This window comes from Dryobates pubescens, chromosome 2 (genome assembly GCF_014839835.1).
Source record: "Dryobates pubescens isolate bDryPub1 chromosome 2, bDryPub1.pri, whole genome shotgun sequence".
Lineage (NCBI taxonomy): Eukaryota > Metazoa > Chordata > Aves > Piciformes > Picidae > Dryobates > Dryobates pubescens.
The window spans coordinates 50,932,895-50,956,577 of NC_071613.1; the positions used below are offsets into that span (position 1 = coordinate 50,932,895).

Below are 23,683 nucleotides of genomic sequence, written 5' to 3' on the forward strand. Positions count from 1 at the left end.
ACAGGATCATAGAATGGGTTTGGGTTGGAAGGGACCTCAAAGATTCCTAGAATGGGTTTGGGTTGGAAGGGACCTCAAAGATTCACAGGATCATAGAATGGGTTTGGGTTGGAAGGGACCTCAAAGATCATAGAATGGGTTTGGGTTGGAAGGGACCTCAAAGATTCACAGGATCATAGAATGGGTTTGGGTTGGAAGGCACCTCAAAGATTCACAGGATCACAGAATGGGGTTGGGTTGGAAGGCACCTCAAAGATTCCTAGAATGGGTTGGCTTGGAAGGGACCTCAAAGATTCACAGGATCATAGAATGGGTTTGGGTTGGAAGGAACATCAAAGATTCCTAGAATGGGTTTGGGTTGGAAGGGACCTCAAAGATTCACAGGATCATAGAATGGGTTTGCTTGGAAGGCACCTCAAAGATTCACAGGATCATAGCATGGGTTTGGGTTGGAAGGGACCTCAAAGATTCACAGGATCATAGAATGGGTTTGGGTTGGAAGGGACCTCAAAGATTCACAGGATCATAGAATGGGTTTGGGTTGGAAGGCACCTCAAAGATTCATAGAATGGGTTGGCTTGGAAGGGACCTCAAAGATTCACAGGATCATAGAATGGGTTTAGGATGGAAGGGACCTCAAAGATTCATAGGATCATAGAATGGGTTTGGGTTGGAAGGGACCTCAAAAGATTCAGAGAATAGGCCAGTTTGGGTTGGAAGTGACCTCAAAAGATTCAGAGAATGGGCCAGTTTGGGTTGGAAGTGACCTCAAAAGATTCAGAGAATGGGTCAGTTTGGGTTGGAAGGGACCTCAAAAGATTCAGAGAATGGGCCAGTTTGGGTTGGAAGTGACCTCAAAAGATTCAGAGAATGGGTCAGTTTGGGTTGGAAGTGACCTCAAAAGATTCAGAGAATGGGTCAGTTTGGGTTGGAAGGGACCTCAAACGATTCAGAGAATGGGTCAGTTTGGGTTGGAAGTGACCTCAAAAGATTCAGAGAATGGGTCAGTTTGGGTTGGAAGGGACCTCAAACGATTCAGAGAATGGGTCAGTTTGGGTTGGCAGGACCTCAAAAGATTCAGAGAATGGGTCAGTTTGGGTTGGCAGGACCTCAAAAGATTCAGAGAATGGGTCAGTTTGGGTTGGCAGGACCTCAAAAGATTCAGAGAATGGGTCAGTTTGGGTTGGCAGGACCTCAAAAGATTCAGAGAATGGGTCAGTTTGGGTTGGAAGGGACCTCAAACGATTCAGAGAATGGGTCAGTTTGGGTTGGCAGGACCTCAAAAGATTCAGAGAATGGGTCAGTTTGGGTTGGCAGGACCTCAAAAGATTCAGAGAATGGGTCAGTTTGGGTTGGCAGGACCTCAAAAGATTCAGAGAATGGGTCAGTTTGGGTTGGCAGGACCTCAAAAGATTCAGAGAATGGGTCAGTTTGGGTTGGCAGGACCTCAAAAGATTCAGAGAATGGGTCAGTTTGGGTTGGCAGGACCTCAAAAGATTCAGAGAATGGGTCAGTTTGGGTTGGCAGGACCTCAAAAGATTCAGAGAATGGGTCAGTTTGGGTTGGCAGGACCTCAAAAGATTCAGGGAATCATAGAATGACATGGGTTGGAAGGCACCTCAAAGATTCACAGGATCATAGAATGGGTTTGGGTTGGAAGGCACCTCCAAGAGTCATAGAATGGGTCAGTTTGGGGTGGTAGGACCTCAAAGATTCCTAGAATGGGTTGGTTCAGGTTGAAAGGGCCTTCAAAGATTCACAGAATGGGTTGGGTTAGAAGAGACTTCAAAGTTCATTTAGTTCCAACTGCCAGGAACATGGGCAGGAACACCCTCCACTAGCCCAGGTTGCTCAGGGCCTCGTCCAGCCTGGCCTTGAGCACCTCCAGGGAGAGGGCATCCACAACCTCCCTGGGCAACCTGTTCCAGCATCTCCCCACCCTCAGTGGAAAGAATTTCTTCCTGATCTTGATTCTAAATGTCCCAGGAGAGATTCACAGGATCATAGAATGGGTTTGGGTTGGAAGGGACCTGAAAGATTCATAGAGTGGGTTAGGTTGGAAGAGATCTCAGATATCATTTAGACCTTCAAGATCATCTAGTTCCAACCCCCTGTCATGGGCAGGAACACCCTCCACTAGCCCAGGTTGCTCAAGGCATCATCCAGCCTGGCCTTGAGCACCTCCAGGGAGGGGGCATCCACAACCTCCCTGGGCAACCTGTTTCCAGTGTCTCACCACCCTCACTGCAAAGAATTTCTTTCCAGCAAGATGGACCCTTCAAGCTGCTTCCCTTCCCTTTAGAAAGCCAATGTACACCATCTCCAGTTGGGTTTCTCCACCCAAGAACAGACCACAAAGAAATAATGAAAGCAGAGAGAGGCAACCTACCATCGTAGTAGACAATGGCTCCAACCAGATCATCTTTGCGTAGCATTGGGAAGAGCTCCAAGGCTCTGGACTTGCTGAGGACATAACTACTTTTCAGGCACTGGCTTCCTGCCACCAGGTCATAGAGTTTTATTCCAAACCAGTAGTAGGGCAGCTGCCACCATCTGCCAGAGGGGGGAAAAAAATTCAACAGGAGATTAAATTACAACTTGAGACGTTTCAAGTTGTATCAGGAACAGTGTGGCCAGCAGGAGCAGGGAGGTCATTCTGCCCTGTGCCTAGCACTGCTTAAGCCACACCTTGAGTCCTGTGTCCAGTGCTGGGCCCCTCAGGTTAGGAAAGATGTTGAGTTGCTGGAAGGTGTCCAGAGAAGGGCAACAAAGCTGGGGAGGGGTCTGGAGCACAGCCCTGTGAGAAGAGGCTGAGGGAGATGGGGTTGCTTAGCCTGGAGAAGAGGAGGCTCAGGGGAGACCTTCTTGCTCTCTACAACTCCCTGAAGGGAGGTTGTAGCCAGGTGGGGGTTGGTCTCTTCTCCCAGGCAACCAGCACCAGAACAAAAGGACACAGTCTCAAGCTGTGCCAGGGGAGGTTCAGGCTGAATGTTAGGAAGAAGTTCTTCATAGAAAGACTGGCCATTGGAATGTGCTGCCCAGGGAGGTGGTGGAGTCACCATCCCTGGAGGTGTTTAGGAAGAGCCTGGATGAGGCACTTGGTGCCATGGTTTAGTTGATTAGATGGTGTTAGGTGGTAGGTTGGACTTGATGATCTTGAAGGTCTTTTCCAACCTGGTTAATTCAATTCAATTCAATTCAATTCAATTCAATTCGATTCAATTCAATTCAATTCAATTCAATTCAATTCAATTCAATTCAATTCAGTTCTGTTCTGTTCTGTTCTGTTCTGTTCTGTTCTGTTCTGTTCTGCTCTGCTCTGCTCTGTTCTGCTCTGCTCTAATCTATTCTAAATGGCCTCTAGAGGCAGCTGTGGTGAACTGGAAGGCGGAAAGGACCACAGAATGGTGTGGGGCACCAATTGTACCACCAGACAAGTCCGTGGCCTCACAAGATAGTGTAGATTATGTAGGATTTGTGGTGTGCACTGCTGTTTGCAACCAATCTGCTCACTGCAGTCAGCCAAACAGAGTCAAGCCTTTCATTATTGTGGATGAGGATCATAAGTTGGCTTTTTTTTTCACTTCAGTACAAGGTGAGATATTAAAGCTCTGTGATAAGAGAAGAACCAGGCTGTGTGTGAACTGAAAGGGTTCCTCAAAGGCACACCCTGGCTGATGCCTCCTGCACCAGCAGGCCAAATGCATGCAGCTGAGTATTGACCTATGTGAGCTCCAGCCAGCAGAAGTGCCTTCTGGTAGGACAGAAATAAATCCATACATTACAGAGTCACAGAATCTTCTAGGCCGGAAAAGACCTTCAAGGTCAACCCTTCCCTAACTCTACCAAGGCTGGTGCTAAACCCTCAGCACCACATCTCTGCCTCTTTGAAACACCTCCAGGCACTGGGATTCAACCACCTCCCTGGGGTGCTTGTTCTAGTCTTTGAGAATCCTTTTGGTGAAGAAGTTTCTTCTCATATCCAATCTATACATTAACAGCTCAAGTCCAAGATGTGCTCCTGGACAGTGGTGACAGCTGCTTGGTGCCATGAGAAGATTTCATAGATTCACAGAATGGTTTGGGTCAGCAGGGACCTTCAAGATCATCTAGTTCCAACCCCCTGTCAAGGGCAGAGACACCTTCCACCAGCCCAGGTTGCTCAAAGCCTCATCCAACCTGGCCTTGAACACCTCCAGGGAGGGTACATCCACAACCTCCCTGGGCAACCTGTTCCAGTGTCTCTCCACCCTCACTGGAAAGAATTTCTTCCTAATCTCCAGTCTAAACCTGCTCTCCTCAAGCTTCTACAGCACAGCAACAGCTCACCTGCTGAAGGAGAAAGCCTATGGCAGGTTTAAAGACATGCTTGAGGAGAGGCTCCTCCAGGGAACCAGCTTGTTTGTCACAGTATCACAGTATCACAGTATAACTAAGGTTGGAAGAGACCCTAAGGATCATCGAGTCCAACCTGTCTCCACAGACCACATGACTAGACCATGGCACCAAGTGCCATGTCAAAATCAGTCAAAATCAGTGATAAGGGAGAGACAGAGCAGAGCTTACTTGTACACAGGGAGCATTATTGGCAGAGGAGCTGAGAGGTGAGGAGCAATTTCCAGCAGGTTTGCACGCTCCTCCAGCGCTTCCTTCACCATCCTGTACTGAGAAACAAAAGAGTAGAGTCAGTCCCTGTCCACTCTGTCTCCATGTGCAGCATTCTCTTCCAATCTGGTCTGGTCTGGTCTGGTCTGGTCTATTCTATTCTATTCTATTCTATTCTATTCTATTCTATTCTATTCTATTCTATTCTATTCTATGCTATTCTATTCAACAAGACACTTGATCAATGTAAATATCCTGCAGAATTTTCCCTGCTCTGTCCAAGACACATTGAGCTCTGCTGAAAAGTTCAGAGCTGAATGAAACTATTCCCTCCCCCCCAGATTTTGGTTTCACTTCATTTTTCACCTCACTTGAACCTTTTTCTGTGAGAACAGAAAGCACAATGAGCCACCTGACTCCCAACCATGGGCAGGAGGCACTTGAGGAGGGTCAGAACCCACCCCAGGGTGGAGTTTCTGTGCTGATTCTCACAGCCGGATCCCAGCCTAACTGGCAGTAGTAAAAGCAGAATTGGTTTTCTCCTAATTAATCAATTGGGATTGATATGTAGTGGTAGGATGAGAGGGAGTGGGTTGAAACTGGAGGAGAGGAGATTGAGACTGGAGATTAGGAAGAAATTCTTTCCCATGAGGGTGGTGAGACACTGGAACAGGTTGCCCAGGGAGGTTGTGGATGCCCTCTCCCTGGAGGTGTTCAAGGCCAGGCTGGATGAGGCCTTGAGCAACCTGGGCTGGTGGAAGGTGTCCCTGCCCATGGCAGGGGATTGGAACTGGATGATCTTGAAGGTGCCTTCCAACCCAAACCATTCCATGATTCTATGAACATGCAGCTGTTCTACAGCTTGATAACTGCATGTTTCATCTGCTGTTCCCTAAGCAGTCACTGCTTTTGCAGCAGCATTACAACCACTGAGACACAGAATCACAGACTGGTTTGGGTTGGAAGGGACCTTAACCATCATCCACTTCCAAACTCCCTGCCATGGGCAGGGACACTTTCCACTAGCCCAAGTTGCTCAAGGCCTCACCCAATCTGGTCTTGAAGACCTCCATGGAGGGGGCATCCACACCCTCCCTGGGTAACACGTTCCAGTGTCTCTCCACCCTCACTGGAAAGAATTTCTTCCTCATCTCCAGTCTAAATCTCTCCTCTTCCAGCACAAAGCCATTGCCTCTTGTCCTAGCACTATAAGCCCTTGCCAAAAGCCCCTCCTCAGCTTTCTTGTAGCCCTCTTCAGGTACTGGACATATTTTAAGTCAGACCACAAATCATTTTCTCATGAGAAGAATATCAGTTTCCACCCCCACAAGAAGACACACAACCATTTCTATCTAACCACTCCAGGACCCTATTTTGTCTCCCCATTCCAGAGTGGATAACCTCTCACTGCCCCAAATCCTGATCCTGACAGGCAGGATGATCTTTTTATTCTGAACCCAGCCCTGCTTCTGCTTTCTTTCCCTCAAATAAACACAGCCCCCAAGTTGTGGCAATTTCCTTGGCCATGAGAGGTGAGGAAAAGGAAGCACCACCCAGCTCCTAAGTTGGGAAGCTCAGGTGGAGAAGACACTTCCTAGGTATATTTGCTGTGGAACACAACAGCCAAGCATTGCAAAAAGAAAAAGGAGCCCTGGCTGTGACTGGGACAGGGGAAGTGTCTACCAGCAATTTCTGCTTAACAGCCAGCATAAACAATTACCTGCTCAAGATCCAAGTGCATGATGGCCTTCTGAAGATACCTCACTCCACCATGGATCAATTTAGTACTTCTGCTGCTGGTCCCTGATGAGAAATCATCTCTTTCTAGAAGGGCTGTTTTCAGTCCTGTGTTACCAGAAAACCAAATTAACTTCTTAAATTACACAATTTGTATGTAATTCATTAAAGACACTTCTCTAGGGTAGAGACAATCACAAGAAAAATTACTCTGTACATGGAGAAATTGGTATTCAAAGTGTGCTGCAGTGTCTATATTGTAATGACAAATTTTAGCCTCCTTCCTGAGGGAAAAGTCAAAGCAGAACTTCAGCAGCAGCACATTAAAAGCTGGATATTCCACACTGGAAAGGCATTAAGTACATTGCAGGGGCCACGCTCCCTCCAGCAAATTACACCTCAGGAAGACAAGATTTTCATCAATATTTTTAACTCTTTGCAGCTGAGAGCTCTAACCTGTCACACACACCCCCCACAGGCATGCAACTGCAACCCTTGGTTGCTCATAGGCTGCTCAAGAGGTGCCCAAAGCTACAGGAGATCCGGGCATGGGTGTGCCCAGGGAGCCAAAGAACGTGATGGACAAACACACAAAACGTTCATGGTGAGATATGGCTGCAGAATATGGCCTGAAATTGCACCAAGGGAGGTTTAGGTTGGACACAAGGAATGTTTTCTTTCTTGCAAGAGTGGTCAGGCATTGGAACAGGCTGCCCAGGGAGGTGGTGGAGTCACCATCCTGGGAGGTGTTCAAGAAATGTGTGGCCATGGCACTTTGGGCCACGGTTTGATGGCCATGGTGGTGGTGGGTTGATGGTTGGATTGGATGATCATAGAGGGCTTTTCCAACCCACACAATTCTAAACATGATCATCCAAAAGCACACAGAGATGTTCCTGACACAGGCAGGTGCACAGGGGCTGCAGATGGTCACCCAAATCCACCCCACCAAGTGCTTTATAACCAAACATTTCATCACTTGTTTTGTCAACACTTGGAGCGTGGCAGGCTGGGAGAGCTGGGTTTGTTCAGCCAGGAGAAGAGAAGGTCTCCAAGGAGGCCTTCTGGGAGCCTTCCAGTGTTTAAAGGGGCCAGAGAGAAAGCTGGGGACAGACTTTTGAGCAGGGCCTGTTGTGACAGGACAAGGGGTGATGGTTGAGCTAAAAGAGGGAGAGATTCAGACTGGAGAGAAGAGAGGAATGTTTGATGATGATGATGCTGGTGAGACCTTGGCCCAGGGTCCCCAGGGAGATGGCTGATGCCCCACACCTGCAACTGTTCCAGGTCAGGTTGTTTGGGGCTCTGAACAACCTGTTCTAGTTGCAGATGTCCCTGCTGACTGAGGGGGGTGGACAAGATGGCCTTTAAAGGTCCCTTCCATGATTCTATGAACTTTAGTCACCCTGAAGGCCAGGAAAAAGCTTTCCATGGGTGAAGTACACCACTGCTTCATGTGGGAATGGGTAGGAACCCCTTCACCCTATTGCTGCTGGCACAAGGGAGGTGCTGGCATCTCCTCTGTGAAAGAGGCTGCCAGAGGGTGGTGTGATGGAAGAGCTGCAGGAAACAGATCATTAACAGATTCATAGAATGGTTTGGGTTGGATGGGACCTTAGAGATCACCTTGTCCCAACCCTCCTGCCAGGGGCAGGGACACCTTCCACTAGACCAGGCTGCTCAAGGCCTCATCCAACCTGGTCTTGAACACCTCTAGGAAGGGGGCAACACAATGATGAACACTTAAGGAGGAGAGCATCATATTCATTAGGGGTTAACCCCAGGGTCTTTCCTTCACCCCCTGGGAGGGATGTTTCAGGTTACTGGATGGGGAACAGACATTTTAACATCTACTGGTCTCCCCAAAACTTTTCAAAGAATCCCAGCTTGGTAGGGGCTGGAAGGGACCTCTGGAGATCATTGAGCCCAACACCCCTGCCAAGGCAGCTTCACCTAGAGAAGGTCACACAGGAACACGTCCAGGTGGGTTTTGAATGACTCCTGAGATGGAGACTCCACCACCTCCAAAAATACAGTGCTCTATTACTGGTAATTTCCAAAGACCAGAGTCATGTATTTTGGTCCAGTGTTACTGAAGATGAATGGATAGCATCAGAAATGATTTGGTGCAGAGCTATCAACCACAAGAACAGCAGAATTTGTTGTGAAGTGAAGTGAACAGAAGGAAAGAGCAAGTCCCATCAATAAACAACACCAACTCATTAACCAAAAGCCTTGGAGTATTTTCCACTTCAGAACACCACTGATGTCACCAGAGTGTAAAAAGATAACCACAGGTGACCTACAACAATTTCTGGATGCTTTACAGCTGCATTTTCATAGAGTCACAGAATTACCTGCATTGAAAAAAGCCCTCTAAGATCATAGAGCACAACCATCAACCCAACACCACCACAGCCACTGAACCATGTCCAAAAGTGCCATGGCCACAGGTTTCTTGAACATCTTCAGGGATGGTGACTCCACCACCTCCCTGGGCAACCTGTTCCAGTGTTCCACCACCCTCACAGTAAAGAACTTGTTCCCAACATCCAATCTAATTCTGTTCTTCTCTAGGTTGAAGCCACTGCCCCTCACCCTCTCCCTGCAGGCCTTTGTAAACAGTCTCTCTCTGTCTTTCTTGTAGGCCCCTTTCAGGTACTGGAAGGCATCAGCATGAACATCCTGCTTTTCCACTCCCTGGACAGCGTCTTTACATGACTGACCAACTTGGGCAACATCTGGGTGTCTGCTGGGCAACAACCAATCGTCACCACTCACATTCTCATCCTCCTGCAACAAGCATGGAGAAAGCACTCATTGCAGCTTCTTTTACCTTGAGCTTTCCCTAAGTCAAGATCAATCCAGCTGCTTCTAGGAGGTTCTTAACCCACTTACACCACTAATCCCCCAGAAATGGGAGCAAGAACCTTCAGACTGAAAATCCAAACAGACTCCAAACCTACAACACACTGAGCAGCCACAATGCATTATTAGCAGGAGCTGCAAATCATAGAATCACAGAATTGTTTGGGTTGGAAAGGACCTTTAAGGTCATTGAGTCCAACCATCAACTCTGCACCACAAGGGCCACTAAACCACGTCCCAGAGTGCCATGTCCATATATTTCTTGAGATCTCTCCTGATCTCAGAAGAAATACAAGCTGGAGAGCCATGGTGTCTCATCTGGGTTTCATGCTTGGTCCTTTCAACACAGTTGTTGAAGTGCTGGGTAAGTCTTGTCTTCACTTTTCTGCAGCTATTCTTCTGCACAAGCCAGTAAAGGGTGACTGTAGGTAAATAAGGACCAAGAAAGGAGCAACAGAGACTGAGAAGTCCATCCAAGAGCAAGCAGGAAAAAAAGGTTTGCATTAGGCAACCACACACAAGCACAAGGACCATAAAGCCTCTGATGAAACACCACCATGCAAGGAAAGGTTTCTTCAAGTTCCTTTCAGCTTCCAAGAGAAGAGAAAGTTTGATAACCAGGACTCTGTAGAACACCTTTCTCTACCTCTGAAGCCAACCTGAGCAATGCATTCCCAACCAGGTCATCCAGGAATAAGAACCCAATCAAACTTCCAAGCCTTACCTCTAGTGACAGCATCTAAAGCACAGCCACATCCTGTGGCTCCTCCACCTATGATGAGGACATCGAATTCACTTGTGGTCTTCAGAGTCTGGATCTGCTCTTCTCTTGTGGGGAAATGGTCCTTTAAGGGGACTGGCACAGCTTCTGCAGCTTGCACATTCACAAAGTGACCCTGCAAAGATGAGAAACACCACAGGAGGACCTGCATTTATCACACTGATTCTTTATTGCACTATACTCTTAATATCTTTATGGATGATCTGGAGGAGGGGACAAGAGGGCACCCTCAGTGAGTTTATAGAGTGTTGGTCTGTTTGAGGGTAGGAGGCTCCATAGAGGGACCTGGCCAGGCTGGATCAATGTGCCAAGGACAATGGGATGAGGGTCAACAGGACCAAGTGCTGGGTGCTGCACTTGGGTCACAACAACCTCATGAACACTCCAGGCTTGGGGTGGAATGGCTGGAAACTGCCCAGCAGAAAAGGACCTGGGGCTGACAATGGCTGAAGATGAGGTCCATTCCAGCCCCACCATGGTGAGATTCTGTGAATCCCCTGTTGGACACCTGAGGGTCACCTGTCCTGGCTGCTCCTCCCCACAGCTGCCACCTCTGCCTTGCTGCCCCCACAAGGTGTGGCAGAAGCTGTGGCAGTGCCTTTGGTGTGCAGAGGAGCAAGTCTCAGGCAGAGCCTTTCTGCAGGCAGCCCTTGGCAGGAACTCTCCCATCAGCTTCTGCCTGCTAGAAGCAGCCCCTGGCTGTGCCACCCTGCCCTGGACTTTATCAAGTGCCTCACTGAGCAGAGATGGAGCTGGGAAGTCCCAGCCCTGACCAGAACTGGTTCTGCTCTGGCTCAGACCAGGACACTCCAGTTACAGCACCACCACTGATTTGTATAGAATCGATTGAGGTTGGAAGAGACATTTGAGATCAACCACTCATGCAGAGCTCACAATCCCACCACTACTGCCAAACCACCCCCACTGAACCACATCCCTCAGCACCACATCCATGTTTCTTGAACACCTCCAGGGATGGTGACTCCACCACCTCCCTGGGCAGCCTGTTCCAGTGCCTGAGAAACCCCTTCTGGGAAGACATTTTTCCTACTGTCCAACCTGAACCTCTCCTGGCAGAACTTGAGCCCAGTGCTGTGGGTTCTGCTGGGGTTGTCTCCAGTGCTCAGGCAGGGCCTTGCTCACCTCCAGGCATGTGAGCAGCCCCATTAAGCACTTTGACAAACTGTGGCCCAGGCTTAGCCACTGACTACAAATGCAGAGCAACGAAAGGTCTCCTAATTAGCAGCTTGTTTGAAGCCACCACGGCCCTCAAACAGAGACGCAGACGCTGCCAGCCCTGCAGCTCAGGGAGCTCCGAGGCACACAGACAGTGGAGAGGTTGAGTGGAAGTGAAGCAGAGAGGTGAATCCTGATGAGCCTCCCAGCTCCAGCCTCCCCTCGCTCCCTGCTGTTTGCACACCAGCGTGAGGCACTTGGCAAAGATCACAGGGTGAGGTACAGAGCTGTGGCACTTCCAAAGTTCAGCTTCCACTTTATTCTTCTGACCAAAGGGATTTAGCACATCTGAGTGCTGGGTTCAACACGTTGGCCACAACAACCCCAGGCAGTGCTACAGGCTGGGGAGTGGCCAGGCAGAAAGGGACCTGGGGGTACTGGTTGATAGTAGGCTGAACATGAGCCAGCAGTGTGCCCAGGCAGCCAAGAAGGCCAATGGCATCCTGGCCTGCATCAGGAACAGTGTGGCCAGCAGGAGCAGGGAAGTCATTCTGCCCCTGTACACTGCACTGCTTAGGCCACACCTAACCTGAGTCCTGTGTCCAGTTCTGGGCCCCTCAGTTTAAGGAAAGATGTTGAGTTGCTGGAAGGTGTCCAGAGAAGGGCAACAAAGCTGGGGAGGGGTCTGGAGCACAGCCCTGGGAGGAGAGGCTGAGGGAGCTGGGGTTGCTTAGCCTGGAGAAGAGGAGGCTCAGGGGAGACCTCATTGCTGTCTACAACTCCCTGAAGGGAGGTTGTAGCCAGGTGGGGGTTGGTCTCTTCTCCCAGGCAAGCAGCACCAGACCAAGAGGACACAGTCTCAAGCTGTGCCAGGGGAGGTTTAGGCTGGATGTTAGGAAGAAGTTCTTCATAGAAAGAGAGATTGGCCATTGGAATGTGCTGCCCAGGGAGGTGGTGGACAGGGCATCCACAACCTCCTTGGGCAACTCGTCCCAGTGTCTCACCATCCTCAAGGGGAAGAATTTCATCCTCATCTCTAATCTCAATCCAGCTTCTTCCAGTTTGAAGCCATCACCCCTCATCCTGTCACTGTAAGCCCCTGTCAAAAGTCCCTCCCCAGCTCTCCTGTAGCCCCTTTCAAATTCTGGAAGGCTGTTCAAAGGTCTCCCTAGAACCTTCTCTTCTCCAGGCTGAACAACCCCAACTCTTGCAGCCTTTCTTTATAGGAGAGGGAGTTCCAGCCTCAGATCATCTTTGCAGCCTCTCCTGGAGGAATAACTTCAAGAATAACTTCATTCTGTAACTGCAGAAGAACCAAGGCGTACCAGCACTGCCTGGAGTTGACTGCAGTTCATCACTTCAAGTACAACAAATGGTGTAAAGGTGACAAGAAGAAATGGCCTCGAGTCGTGTCAGGGGAGGTTCAGGTTGGACAGTAGGAAAAATTTCTCCCCAGAAAGGATTCTCAGGCACTGGACCAGGCTGCCCAGGGAGGTGGTGGAGTCCCCATCCCTGGAGGTGTTCAAGAAACCTGTGGCCATGGCACTTTGGGACATGGATCAGTGGCCATGGTAGTGTTGGGTTGATGGTTGTACTCAGTGATCTTGGAGGGCTTTTCCAACCCAAACAATTCTCTGATTCTGTGAGGGAGCACAGCCCCAAGCTGATAGCCACAGGCACAGCAAGAAGACCTGGCTGAGCGCGGCGGCACCCACCAGGAACTGATGGAGACATGATTCATCTTGCTGTCAATTAGCTGTGAGGGAGAAGAAAAGCTGCATGCAGGGATCCCATCTGCACCACCCTGATTAGTTTGGCATGACCAAGTGTGTTTACTGCAACCAGCAATTGCTGTTTATATCTACAGCTCCTCAGGCAAGAGTTCCTTGAATGGGTTTGATTGCGCTCATAGCGAGAAGAAAATTCAGCCTGGCAGTTGGAACTCAATCACGGACTCACAAAGTGATCTAGGAATCCATAAGTAACATTCCTGTTCATGTGCTAATGTAAAGCTCCAGGTAGGCTGGAGAAATCAAATTCATCATCCTGAGCCATGGAGAAAAAGGAAGTCATAAAAAAAGCCCCAGCGCAGGCCCTGATCATAGAATCATAGAACTGTTGCAGCTGGAAAAGCCCTCTAAGACCACAGAGCCCAGTCACCAACCCAACACCACCATGTCCTCTTATCAGGGCTGTGATCAGTGCTGCAGAGGCAGGTTGGAGGTATGGACCTTCTTCCATCTAAGGGTGACAGAGCACTGGAGCAGGCTGCCCAGAGAGGTGCTGGAATCGCCATCTCTCCGTGTGCTCCTGTGTGACCTTCTCTAGACAAACCTGCCTCGGCAGGGAGGTTGGAGGTTGGAGGTTGTCTCCAGAGGTCACTTTCAATCCCTACCTTTCTGTGACTCTGTAATTTTCCCTGGGGTCAAGGCTGGGGCCTAATCTCCAACCTAGACCTCCCCTGGCACAATTTCAGGGGAAATTCCCCTGTCCTTCAATCACCTGATAGTAGGGAGAAGAGACCAACCCCCAACATGGCTCCAACCTCCTTTCAGGGAGCTGTAGAGAGCAATGGGGTCTCCCCTCAGCCTCCTTTTCTCCAGACTAAACACCTCCAGTTCCCTCAGATGCCTCTCACCAGCCCTGTTCTCCAGACCCTTCACCAGCTTTGTTGCCCTTCTCTGCACATGTTCCAGCCCCTTAATGTCCTTCTTGGAGTCAGGGGCCCAAAACTGGCTCTCACTTGAAGGTGTGGCTTCACCAGTGCCCAGTACAAAAGCATTATCACTGCCCTACTCCTGCTGGCCACACTATTGCTGATCCAGGCCAGGATGTTGGTGGCCTTCTTGGCCACTTGGGCACACACTGGCTCATGCTCAGTTTCTGTCAACCAGCACTCCCAGGTCCTTTTCTGCTGGGCAATTTCCAGCCACTCCGTCCCAAGCCTGGAGCCTTCATTAGGGCTGTTGTGACCCAAGTGCAGGACCCAGCACTTGGTTTTATTAATCCTCATCCCATTGGCCTTGGCCCACTGATCCAGCCTGTCCAGATCCCTCTGCAGAGCCTTCCTACCCTCCAGCAGATCACAGAACATTAGGGGTTGGAAGGGACCTTGAAAGATCATCCAATCCAAGCCCCCTGCCAGACCAGGATCACCCAGAGTAGGCCACACAGGAATGCATCCAGGCAGGTTTTGAATGTATCAGAGAAAGAGACTCTACAACCTCTCTGGGCAGCCTGTTCCAGTGTTTTTCCACCTTCCCAGTGAAAGTTTTTCCTTATGTTCATGTGGAACCTCCTCTGCTCCACCTTGCACCTACTGCTCCTTGTCCTGTCACTGGGCATCTCTGAACAGAGCCTGGCTCCATCCTCCTTCTCCCAGGCAACCAGCACCATCTCTTCTCCCAGGCAACCAGCACCAGAACAAGAGGACACAGTCTCAAGCTGCACCAAGGGAGGTTTAGGCTGGATGTTAGGAAGAAGTTCTTCCTAGAAAGAGTGATTGGCCATTGGAATGTGCTGCCCAGGGAGGTGGTGGAGTCACCATCCCTGGAGGTGTTTAGAAAGAGACTGGATGGGGTGCTTGGTGCCATGGTTTAGTTGATCAGATGGTGTTGGATGATAGGTTGGTTTCAAAGGTCTCTTCAAACCTGGTTAATTCAATTCAATTCAATTCAATTCAATTCAATTCAATTCAATTCTATTCTATTCTATTCTATTCTACTCTATTCTACTCTATTCTACTCTATTCTATTCTGCTTTTATTCTATTAGATTCTACTCTATTCCATTCTATTCTATTCTATTCTACTCTATTCCATTCTATTCTACTCTATTCTATTCTATTCTACTCTATTCAATTCCATTCTATTCTATTCTATTCTATTCTATTTCATTCCATTCCATTCTATTCTATTCCATTCTATTCTATTCTACTCTAGTCTATTCTATTCTACTCTATTCATTTCCATTCTATTCCATTCTATTCTATTCTATTCTATTCTATTCTATTCTATTCTATTCTATTCTATTCTATTCCATTCCATTCTATTCTATTCTACTCTATTCCATTCTATTCTATTCTACTCTACTCTATTCTACTCTATTCTATTCAATTTCTGACACTCACCCCTCACATATAAACATTACTGTGGTCACCTCTTGGTCTCCTCTCCTCAACACTCCCACCCAGTTCAGTGTCATCCAGAACCTAGCACACAAAGGTCTATGTGAAAGCTGCCTCCCAAGAATCACCCACTGGTTGCAGACCTCCAGTGGTGAACCGTCCTCCAGCTTAGCACCCGCCAAAAGGAGCCGCCAGAGAGGCTCTTGGCACTCTGTCCCCAAGCAAAGGAGCCTGACAGACGCTCCAGCAGCTGGGGAAGTTTCAGATGTGCTCAGAAACCATCGCCAATACTTACGTGTTGGTTTCTATACTGAGCGAACTGCGAGAGGCCAAAAACCGTTGCCATGGCGCCGCCGCCAATCAGAGCCGCTCCTTTCACCGCCTTCTGAAATGCCATCTTGGGAGCTGCAGGGAAAGGCAGAGGAAAGCAAACCCTTTGGGGAGGAGCCCTTCGGAGGAGCCCCTGGCAATGTGTTGATCAGTGATCTTCGGGGAGGGGAAGGGCAGTCGCAGAGCCACAGAAGCGTTCAGGTTGGAAAAGACCCTCAGGATCACCAGGCCCAACCCAGAAACCCTACTCTTGAAGGTGACCCACGGGCCTGAGGTGACAGGAGGAAGGGCAATGGCTTTGGGCTGGAAGAGGGGAAGATTGAGACTGAAGATTAGAAAGACATTCTTTCCAGTGAGGGTGGGGAGATGCTGGAACAGGTTGCCCAGGGTGGTTGTGGATGCCCTCTCCCTGGCCAGGCTGGATGGGGCCTTGAGCAACTTGGTCTAGTGGAAGGTGTCCCTGCCCATGGCAATGGGGTTGGAACTAGCTTCACAGTTACATAGAATGGCTCAGGTTGGAAGGGACCTTACACATCATCCAGTTCCAAACCCCCTTTCAGGCAGGGACACCTTCCACTAGACCAAGCTGCTCAAGGCCCCACCCAGCCTGGCCTTGAATACCTCCAGGGAGAGGGCATCCACAACCACCCTGGGCAACATGTCCCAGAGTTTCCCCACCCCCACTGGAAGGAATTTCTTCCTAATCTTCAGTCTCAATCTCCCCTCTTCCAGCCCAAAGCCGTTGCCCCTCCTCCTGTCACTTCAGGCCCGTGGGTCACCTTCAGCTGCACCCTTATCCCACCAAACTTTCCCCCATCACATTTACCTAGCAGCACCCCATGCTGCTTTCCAGCCAGGAATCGTGATGCCTGTGTTCTCTGCCCACCAGCAGAGCCTGTCCTACCTGGAAATGGTGACAAACCCAGGGATTGCTAAGCAGGAAGCAGGTCCTCCAGGGAGAAGCAGTAGAAGAGAGTGTGGACAAGATGAAGTAGCTGGGAATAAGGGCAAAACTTGATCATCTGGCAAGGGATGGATTCAAACCAGCCCTATGTGGGTCAGAGAAACTCTTCAAAGCCCCAGTGTTCAGCCACTGAATGAAGGACTTGCATGGAGCTGACCTGCATCTTAAGCAGGCACAGCCTCATCCAGCTTCCCCCCAGCGGCTCGCACCACGTTAGAAACAGCACAACATCACTTGGAGGATGTCCATCAGAACTCCAACCCTCTGCTCATAAAGATGTGTTTGCCCCAGACCCAGACTCACCCTGCAACCTCCCCATGGGGATTTAGCAAGGCTAAGGCTTACAGCAGGAGCAGGAGAAGTGTCACAGCCCCGTGCCAACACTGGAATGCCAGCCGACTCCCCGCGTGGCCAGAGTGGCACTGGGCCAGCAGCAGGGAGCTGTGGTGGCTGCCCACTGCAAGAGGCCTTGGTAGCCTCATGCAGAGCCTGGTCAGGGGGCTCAGTCCTTGTACTGGGTACTCAAGGAGGCCCTACTGCCCCATTGCTCCAAGAAGGACATTGAGTAAACAGTGGCTGAACATGATCCAGCATGTGCCCAGATGGCCAAGAAGGCCACCAGCATCCTGGCTTGGATCAGCAATAATTTGACCAGCAGGTCTAGAGCTGATACCATCCCCTTCTACCAGGCACTGGTGAGGCCCCACCTCAAATCCTGGGTTCAGTTTTGGGCCTTTCACTTCAAAAAGGACATTGAAGAGCTGGAGCATGCCCTGAGGAGTGCAAGGGAGTTGGTGAATGGTCTGGAGAACAGGTCTGGTGAGGAGCAGCTGAGGGAACTGGGGTTGTTCAGCAAAATACAAGAAGAAAGACAACCAGCACCAGTTCAGAGGCCATCTGCAGCCCCAGGAAGCACTTGGTGATGGTGAATACACACACATCACCCCAGCACTCTGGACTCCAGTCTTCCACCATAGGATTCCCTCAAGCTGTGACAATAACAGCCCATCTGAGACTGCAGGCTGGTGGCACTCTAGAAGTGGTTACACACACGATGCATCAGCAGAGTCACCTCATGGAAGAGCAGGTTGCAAGTGACTCTTCTGGGGACATAAGATGCTCAAGAAGCCATGGGAGTTGAAACAGTGCAAATTAGCATCTCCCAGCATGCCAGCTGGGAGAACCTGGCGTTCAAGTGTGTCCCTTCCATGCTTCACAGAATGCACTGGGTTGGAAGGGACCCTCAAAGGTCATCTTGCCCAAGCCCCCCGCAGTCAGCAGGGACATCTTCAATTAGAACAGGTTGCTTAGGGTACCATCAAGTTTGAACTTCAGTGTCTCCAGGGATGGGGTCTCAACCACATCCAAGTTCAGGGAGAAAGGATGAGGTCCAAAGCACAAACCCCTGCACAGAATCATGGAATCATTAAGGTTGGAAAAGACCTTTGGTATCATCAAGTCAAATCATTAACCCAGCACTGCCAGGTCACCATTAAACCATGCTGTGCTCCAACAGGTCTATGTCCCTCTTGTGCTCCCTGTCTCAAATCTTTAACTAGGGAGCCCATAACTGAACCCAGTACTGCAAATATGGCCTCATTAGGGCAGAGTAGAGGCAGAGGGGGAACCTCCCTTGACCTGCTGGCCACACTCCTCTCGATGCAATCCAGGATGTCATTGGCCTTTCTTGGCCACAAGAGCACATTGCTGGTTCCTGTGGTCCACCAGCACTCCCAGGTCCTTTTCTCCAGAGCTGCTCTCCAACAGAGCACTGGATCAGGCTCCCCAGAGAGGATGTGGAGTCTCCTTCTCTGGAAACTTTCCAGCCCCACCTGGATGTGTTCCTGTGCAATCTGTGCTGGATTCTATGGTCCTGCTCTGGCAGGAGGGTTGGACTCAATGGTCTTTGCAGGTCCCTTCCAACATCCTGTGATCTGTGATCAGTCTGTGCTGATCCATGGGGTTGTTCTTCCCCTGACACATGACTCTACACTTGCCCTTCTTGAATTTCATTGGATTGCTTCCACCCAGCTCTCTAGCCTGTCCAGGCCACACTGAGTGGCAGCACAACTTTCTGGGCTATCCCAGTTCAACATCACAGATTCATAGAAAGGTCTGGGTTGGAAGGGACCTTAAGGATCATCTAGTTCCAACCATGGACAGGGACACCTTGGACTAGACCAGGCTGTTCAAGGCCCCAGGCACCCCTGTTGGAGCCAGTTTAAAGGTGATTTAAACCACGTGTCGTGGCAAGCTGGCTGGTTTCTGACTGCATCCCTTCTCATGCTGCTTGCTGTCACGATCTGCACTGAAATAAAACTGGGTTTCCATCCCAAGCTATTGATCTCGGCTTGGAAACAACTCAAGCTCTGCTCCCTGCTTGCAAAAGACGAGGGGGTTTCAAGCAATGCTTTGTCTCTGTGCACGCAGCACAGCCTTGGGTGTCACCACCCAGACTTCATTCCTTCCCCTTCCATCTCCTGTGCTCTGCTTCATCCTGCCTGGTGCTACCAGCAGACCTTCTGGGGATCACCTTGAGGGAAAGCCCCACAAGTGGATGTTCAGAGAGCCCCTTATTCCTCCTGAGCTCTCTGCACACTGAGGTGGTGTTTAAGTTGTCCTGCTGCCTCAAGGAGACCTTGCTGTGTGCCACTTCCCACATGGAATGTGGTTTCTTTTCCAAGGTACCTGAAAGGAACTACAGGAGAGCTGGGGAGGGACTTTTGACAAGGGCTTGTGGTGCCAGCACAAGGGGCAATGGCTTTGAGCTGGAAGAAGGGAGATTTAGGCTACAGATTAGGAAGAAATTCTTCACAGTGAGGGTGAAACAGGTTGCCCAGGGAGGTTGTGGATGTCCCATCCCTGGAGGTGTTCAAGGCCAGGCTGGATGTGGCCTTGGGCAACCTGGGCTAGTGGAAGGTGACCCTGCCCATGGCCAGGGGTTGGAAGTGGATGATCTTTAAGGTTCCTTCCAACCCAAACCATTCAATGGTTCTATGAATGCTGTGCCACCTGACACTGGCAATCCACACATTGTCTTTAGTTTCAATTCAGGCCATCAGTGGCATCCTTTGGACCCATGGTCTCCATTCCAGGGTGGCCTGAAGGCCCTTGCAGGCTCTGGAATGAGCTCCAACAGGAGCAAGGAGCTCTTGACTGGCACAGGAGGAGCCTGTGGCATGCAGAAAGGAGTGGGTGTTATGCACAGTGTGATCTAGTGGAAGCTGTCCCTGCCCATGGCAGGAGGGTTGGGACTAGGTGATCTTTAAGGTCCCTTCTAACCCAAACCATTCCAGGATTGTATGGATCTGTTAAAGAAGCTACAAGGGACCCTCCCTAGTAAACCAGAGGAGGATCTGGAAATGTCCACAGGAACATAGGCTCAAAGTTTCAGCTTTTTATTAAAGAGCTCCTGGTAAGAAGAAAGAGGCTTTAATCTTGGAAGGAGACACAAAAGGGCAGCCTACATGAAATGGAAACTACTCAGCAGCTTCAGGTTCCTACTTTTGGTTTCCAGGCGCTGAAGCAGCTCCCAGAAGCTGTCGTCACTGCAGGAACCCCTCCCTCCTGCACTGCATTTCCTCACCAGCATCTCAGCCACGGGATCAGCAGCCAGAGAATTGTTTCAGCTGCAAAAGCTGCCCAAGATCATAGAGGCCATCTGTCAACCTAACCCCACCATGGCCACAAAACCACGGCACCAAGTGCCATGTCCACAGGCTTCTTGAACATCTCCACAGAGGGTGGCTGCACCACCTCCCCGAGCTGCCTGTGCCAGGGCTTGACAACCCTTTTGGGGAAGGAATTGTTCCTCATGGCCAACCTGAACCTTCCCCAGGGCAACTTAAGGTTGTTTCTTCTCATCCTATCACTTGTTCCTTGGGAGAAGAGACCAACCCCCACCTCACTCCAGTCTCCTTTTAGGGAGATGTAGAGACCCTGAAGGTCCCTCCTCAGCCTCCTCTTCTCCAGACTACACAACCCCAGTTCCCTCAGCTGCTCCTCACCAGATCTGTTCTCCAGACCTTTCACCAGCTTTGTTGCCCCTCTTCCTGCAAAGACACATGAAAGGCACTTTCCTAGGAACCTCTCACTCCAGAGCCCCCACTGTTGACCAGTGGCCCTGCCCCAGAGAGCTCACTGGGTGAACCTCAAAGCTACCAGCCCATGGACCCCCTGCAGCGTGCTCCAAGGCTCTGCTCCAGCAGCTTGTGAAACTCAACATCCTCCTGCTTGGCTGTCAGCCCCATGTCTATAACCCCCAAAGCATACAAAGGCAACTTACATCCTGCTTTCTAAAGTGACTTCCAACACTTCTCTTCAGTAGGTGCTCCTCTTCAGGAGCACCTGCCAGCCCACAGCTCTCCTTCAGCTGACAGAAAGCCTCCGAGTGACTTCCTGATCTCCCAAAATGCCCAACTCAGGTAGATGCAAGGCTGTGGGCTGGATCTTCCCTGAGTTGTGCAACCTGCTACCACCCAAGGAGGCCAGGAGAGGGAGAAGGAAGTGCTGGAACCACCAGCATTTCTCCACTCAACTGCTTCCTAATTATCACAGTATCAAAGGATGCCAGGTTGGAAGGGATACAAGAAGGATCACCTGGTCCAACCTTTCTAGATGATAGTCTGGTTGAAATGAGGTGGCCCAGCACCCTGTTAAACTAAGTCTCAAACCCTGACCAGTGGAGGGGAATCCACTGCTTTCCTTGGGAGATGATTCCAATGTCCCACTGTTCTCATGGGGAGACATTTTCTTGAGTCCAAAATGAAGGTGTGGGGCTGGGTCCTAGCTGTGCATGGTCAGAGTTGGGGGAAAGAATGAAAGGAAGGAGGAAAGAGGGAAGGAAGGGGAATGGTTCATAGAGTCATAGAATGGTATGAGTTAGAAGAAACCTTTAAGACCATCTAGTTCCAACCCCCACTGCCATGGGCAGGGACACCTTCCACCAGCCCAGGTTGCTCAAAGCCTCATCCAACCTGGCCTTGAACACCTCCAGGGAGGGGACATCCACAACGTCCCCGAGCAACCTGTTCCAGAGCCTCGCCACCCTCACTGCAAAGAACTTCTTCCTGCTCTCCAGTCTAACTCTGCCCTCCTCAAGCTCCACTCCAGGGTGGCACGTTCAGACACAGAACCAGGAGCTGCAGAGCAAGGGAAGACGCCTGCCAGAGTGGAAGGGAAGAGACAGATGGAGCCAAGCGGAGTAGCTGGGCGCTCGGAGCGCGTGACGCCCTGCACGCTGCCATCAGACGCGGTGCAGGAGACGCGGAACCTGCGAGATGAGGAGAAGCAAACCCAATCTGTTGTGCTCTGTGTGTGTGTGTGCTCTGCGAGGCCATCACCATGGAATCTGGGCGCCTCCCATTCCAGCTGACACCAACACAGCTAATGGAGTGACTCACCCCACGGCAGGCTCAAAAATAGAAGGCTTCCCATCGCCAGCCCTGGGCTTTGCAGAGCTCGCCACGGGCACAGCAGCACCCTCTGATTCCATCTGCCTCAAACCCTTCCCACAGCTTCCCAGGTGAGTTTTGGGTGATGAGAGCCCCAGACTGATGCTCCTCCAGGCTGAGCTGAGAGTCCTGCACTGCCTCTTCTTCTCATAGAATAGAATACATAGAATAAACCAGGTTGGAAGAGACCTTCAGGATCACCGTGTCCAACCCATCAACCAATCCAACACCACCCAAACAACTAACCCATGGCACCAAGCACCCCATCAAGTCTTTTCCTGAAAACCTCCAGTGATGATGACTCCACCCCCTCCCAGGCAGCCCATTCCAATGGGCAATCACTCTTTCTGTATAGAACTTTTTCCTAACATCTAGCCTGAACCTCCCCATGCGCAGCCTGAGACTGTTCTCCAAAGAGCTGAAGTCATCGCTCCTCAGTTGCCTCTCATTCCACTTTTGGTCACAAAGTCACAGAATGGTAGAGGTTGGAAGGGACCTCTGAAGGTGGTTTGGTTTGGTTTGTTGTTTGCTTTTTTTTCCCAAGAAAGGTTGAACCAGATGATCCCTGAAGTCCCTACCAACCTATTAGAATCATAGAATTGTTAGGGTTGGAAGGGATCTCAAAGATCATCTAGCTCCAACCCCCTGCCATGGCCAGGGACACCTCACACTACAGCAGGTTGCTCACAGCCACATCCAGCCTGGCTGCAAACACCTCCAGGGATGAGGCTTCCACCACTTCCCTGGGCAACCTGTGCCAGGCTCTCACCACCCTCATGGGGAAGATCTTCTTCCTAACATCCAATCTCAATCTACCCATTTCTAGTTTTCCCCCCAGTCCTATCCCTCCCTGACACCCTCAAAAGTCCCTCCCCAGCTTTCTTGTAGCCCCCTTCAGATGCTGGAAGGTCACAATAAGGTCTCCTCAGAGCCTTCTCTTCTCCAGACTGAACAGCCCCAACTCCCTCAGTTCTACCTCTGTACCAGACCACAATCACCTAAAGCAGGTCACACAGGAATACACCCAGGGGGATCTTGAAAGCCTCCAGAGATGGAGATTCCTCCACTTCTCTGGGCAGCCTGCTCCAGGGCTTCAGCACCTTCACACTGAAGAAGCTTCTCCTCATCTTCACATGGAATCTCCTGGGTTCCAGTTTATGCCCATTGCCCCTTGACCTGCCACTGGGCACTACTGACAAGAGTCTGGCCCCAGCCTCTTGCCCCCCATGCTTCAGCTCTTGCTGAGCATTGAGAAGCCCCCCCATCAGCCTCCACTTCTCCAAACTAAACAGCCCCAGGTCTCAGCCTTTCCTCATGTGCAAGATGTTCCAATCCCCTCAGCATTTCAGTGGCCCTATGCTGGACTCCCTCCACTAGTTCCTTGTCCTTCTTGAGCTTCTTGTAGGACTACTTCGAAGGCAATGGCTATGATAGCTGCTCAGGAAAACAGGAGAATAGGCCACCATCAGGATTCTTACTGTGGGGAACTTGAGGACTTCAAGTCATATGATTCTGGTTGAGACTGGCAACACAGGAAGTGGCCAAATCAGAAGAAAAAGGTGGGGGTGATCAGAAAGTAACCCTTTTAGCACCTCCCTCAGCAATGCCACCCACCAGCTCTCTCCTGTGCTTGCTACAAGACTGAAG

General features: G+C 50.4%; 1 protein-coding gene across 3 annotated transcripts in view; it reads right to left on the reverse strand.

Annotated features, from left to right (window-relative positions):
* Window positions 1-23,683, reverse strand: part of GPD2 (glycerol-3-phosphate dehydrogenase 2) — a 76,803-nt gene that overhangs the window by 44,756 nt on the left and 8,364 nt on the right. For 2 of the 3 annotated variants that reach the window (XR_008463051.1, XM_054177474.1), the window contains exons 2-6: window positions 15,585-15,694; window positions 9,932-10,103; window positions 6,326-6,450; window positions 4,567-4,664; window positions 2,390-2,553 (exon numbers count right to left, since the gene is read on the reverse strand). Coding sequence is in view for 2 of the 3 variants with exons in the window: in XM_054177474.1 (XP_054033449.1) it covers window positions 2,390-2,553; window positions 4,567-4,664; window positions 6,326-6,450; window positions 9,932-10,103; window positions 15,585-15,686 (661 nt within the window). In the remaining variant the exon portion in view is untranslated. Of the gene's footprint in view, window positions 1-2,389; window positions 2,554-4,566; window positions 4,665-6,325; window positions 6,451-9,931; window positions 10,104-15,584; window positions 15,695-16,523; window positions 16,606-23,683 lie in introns of those variants that run through there. The other variant, XM_054177485.1, reaches the window with a different exon arrangement.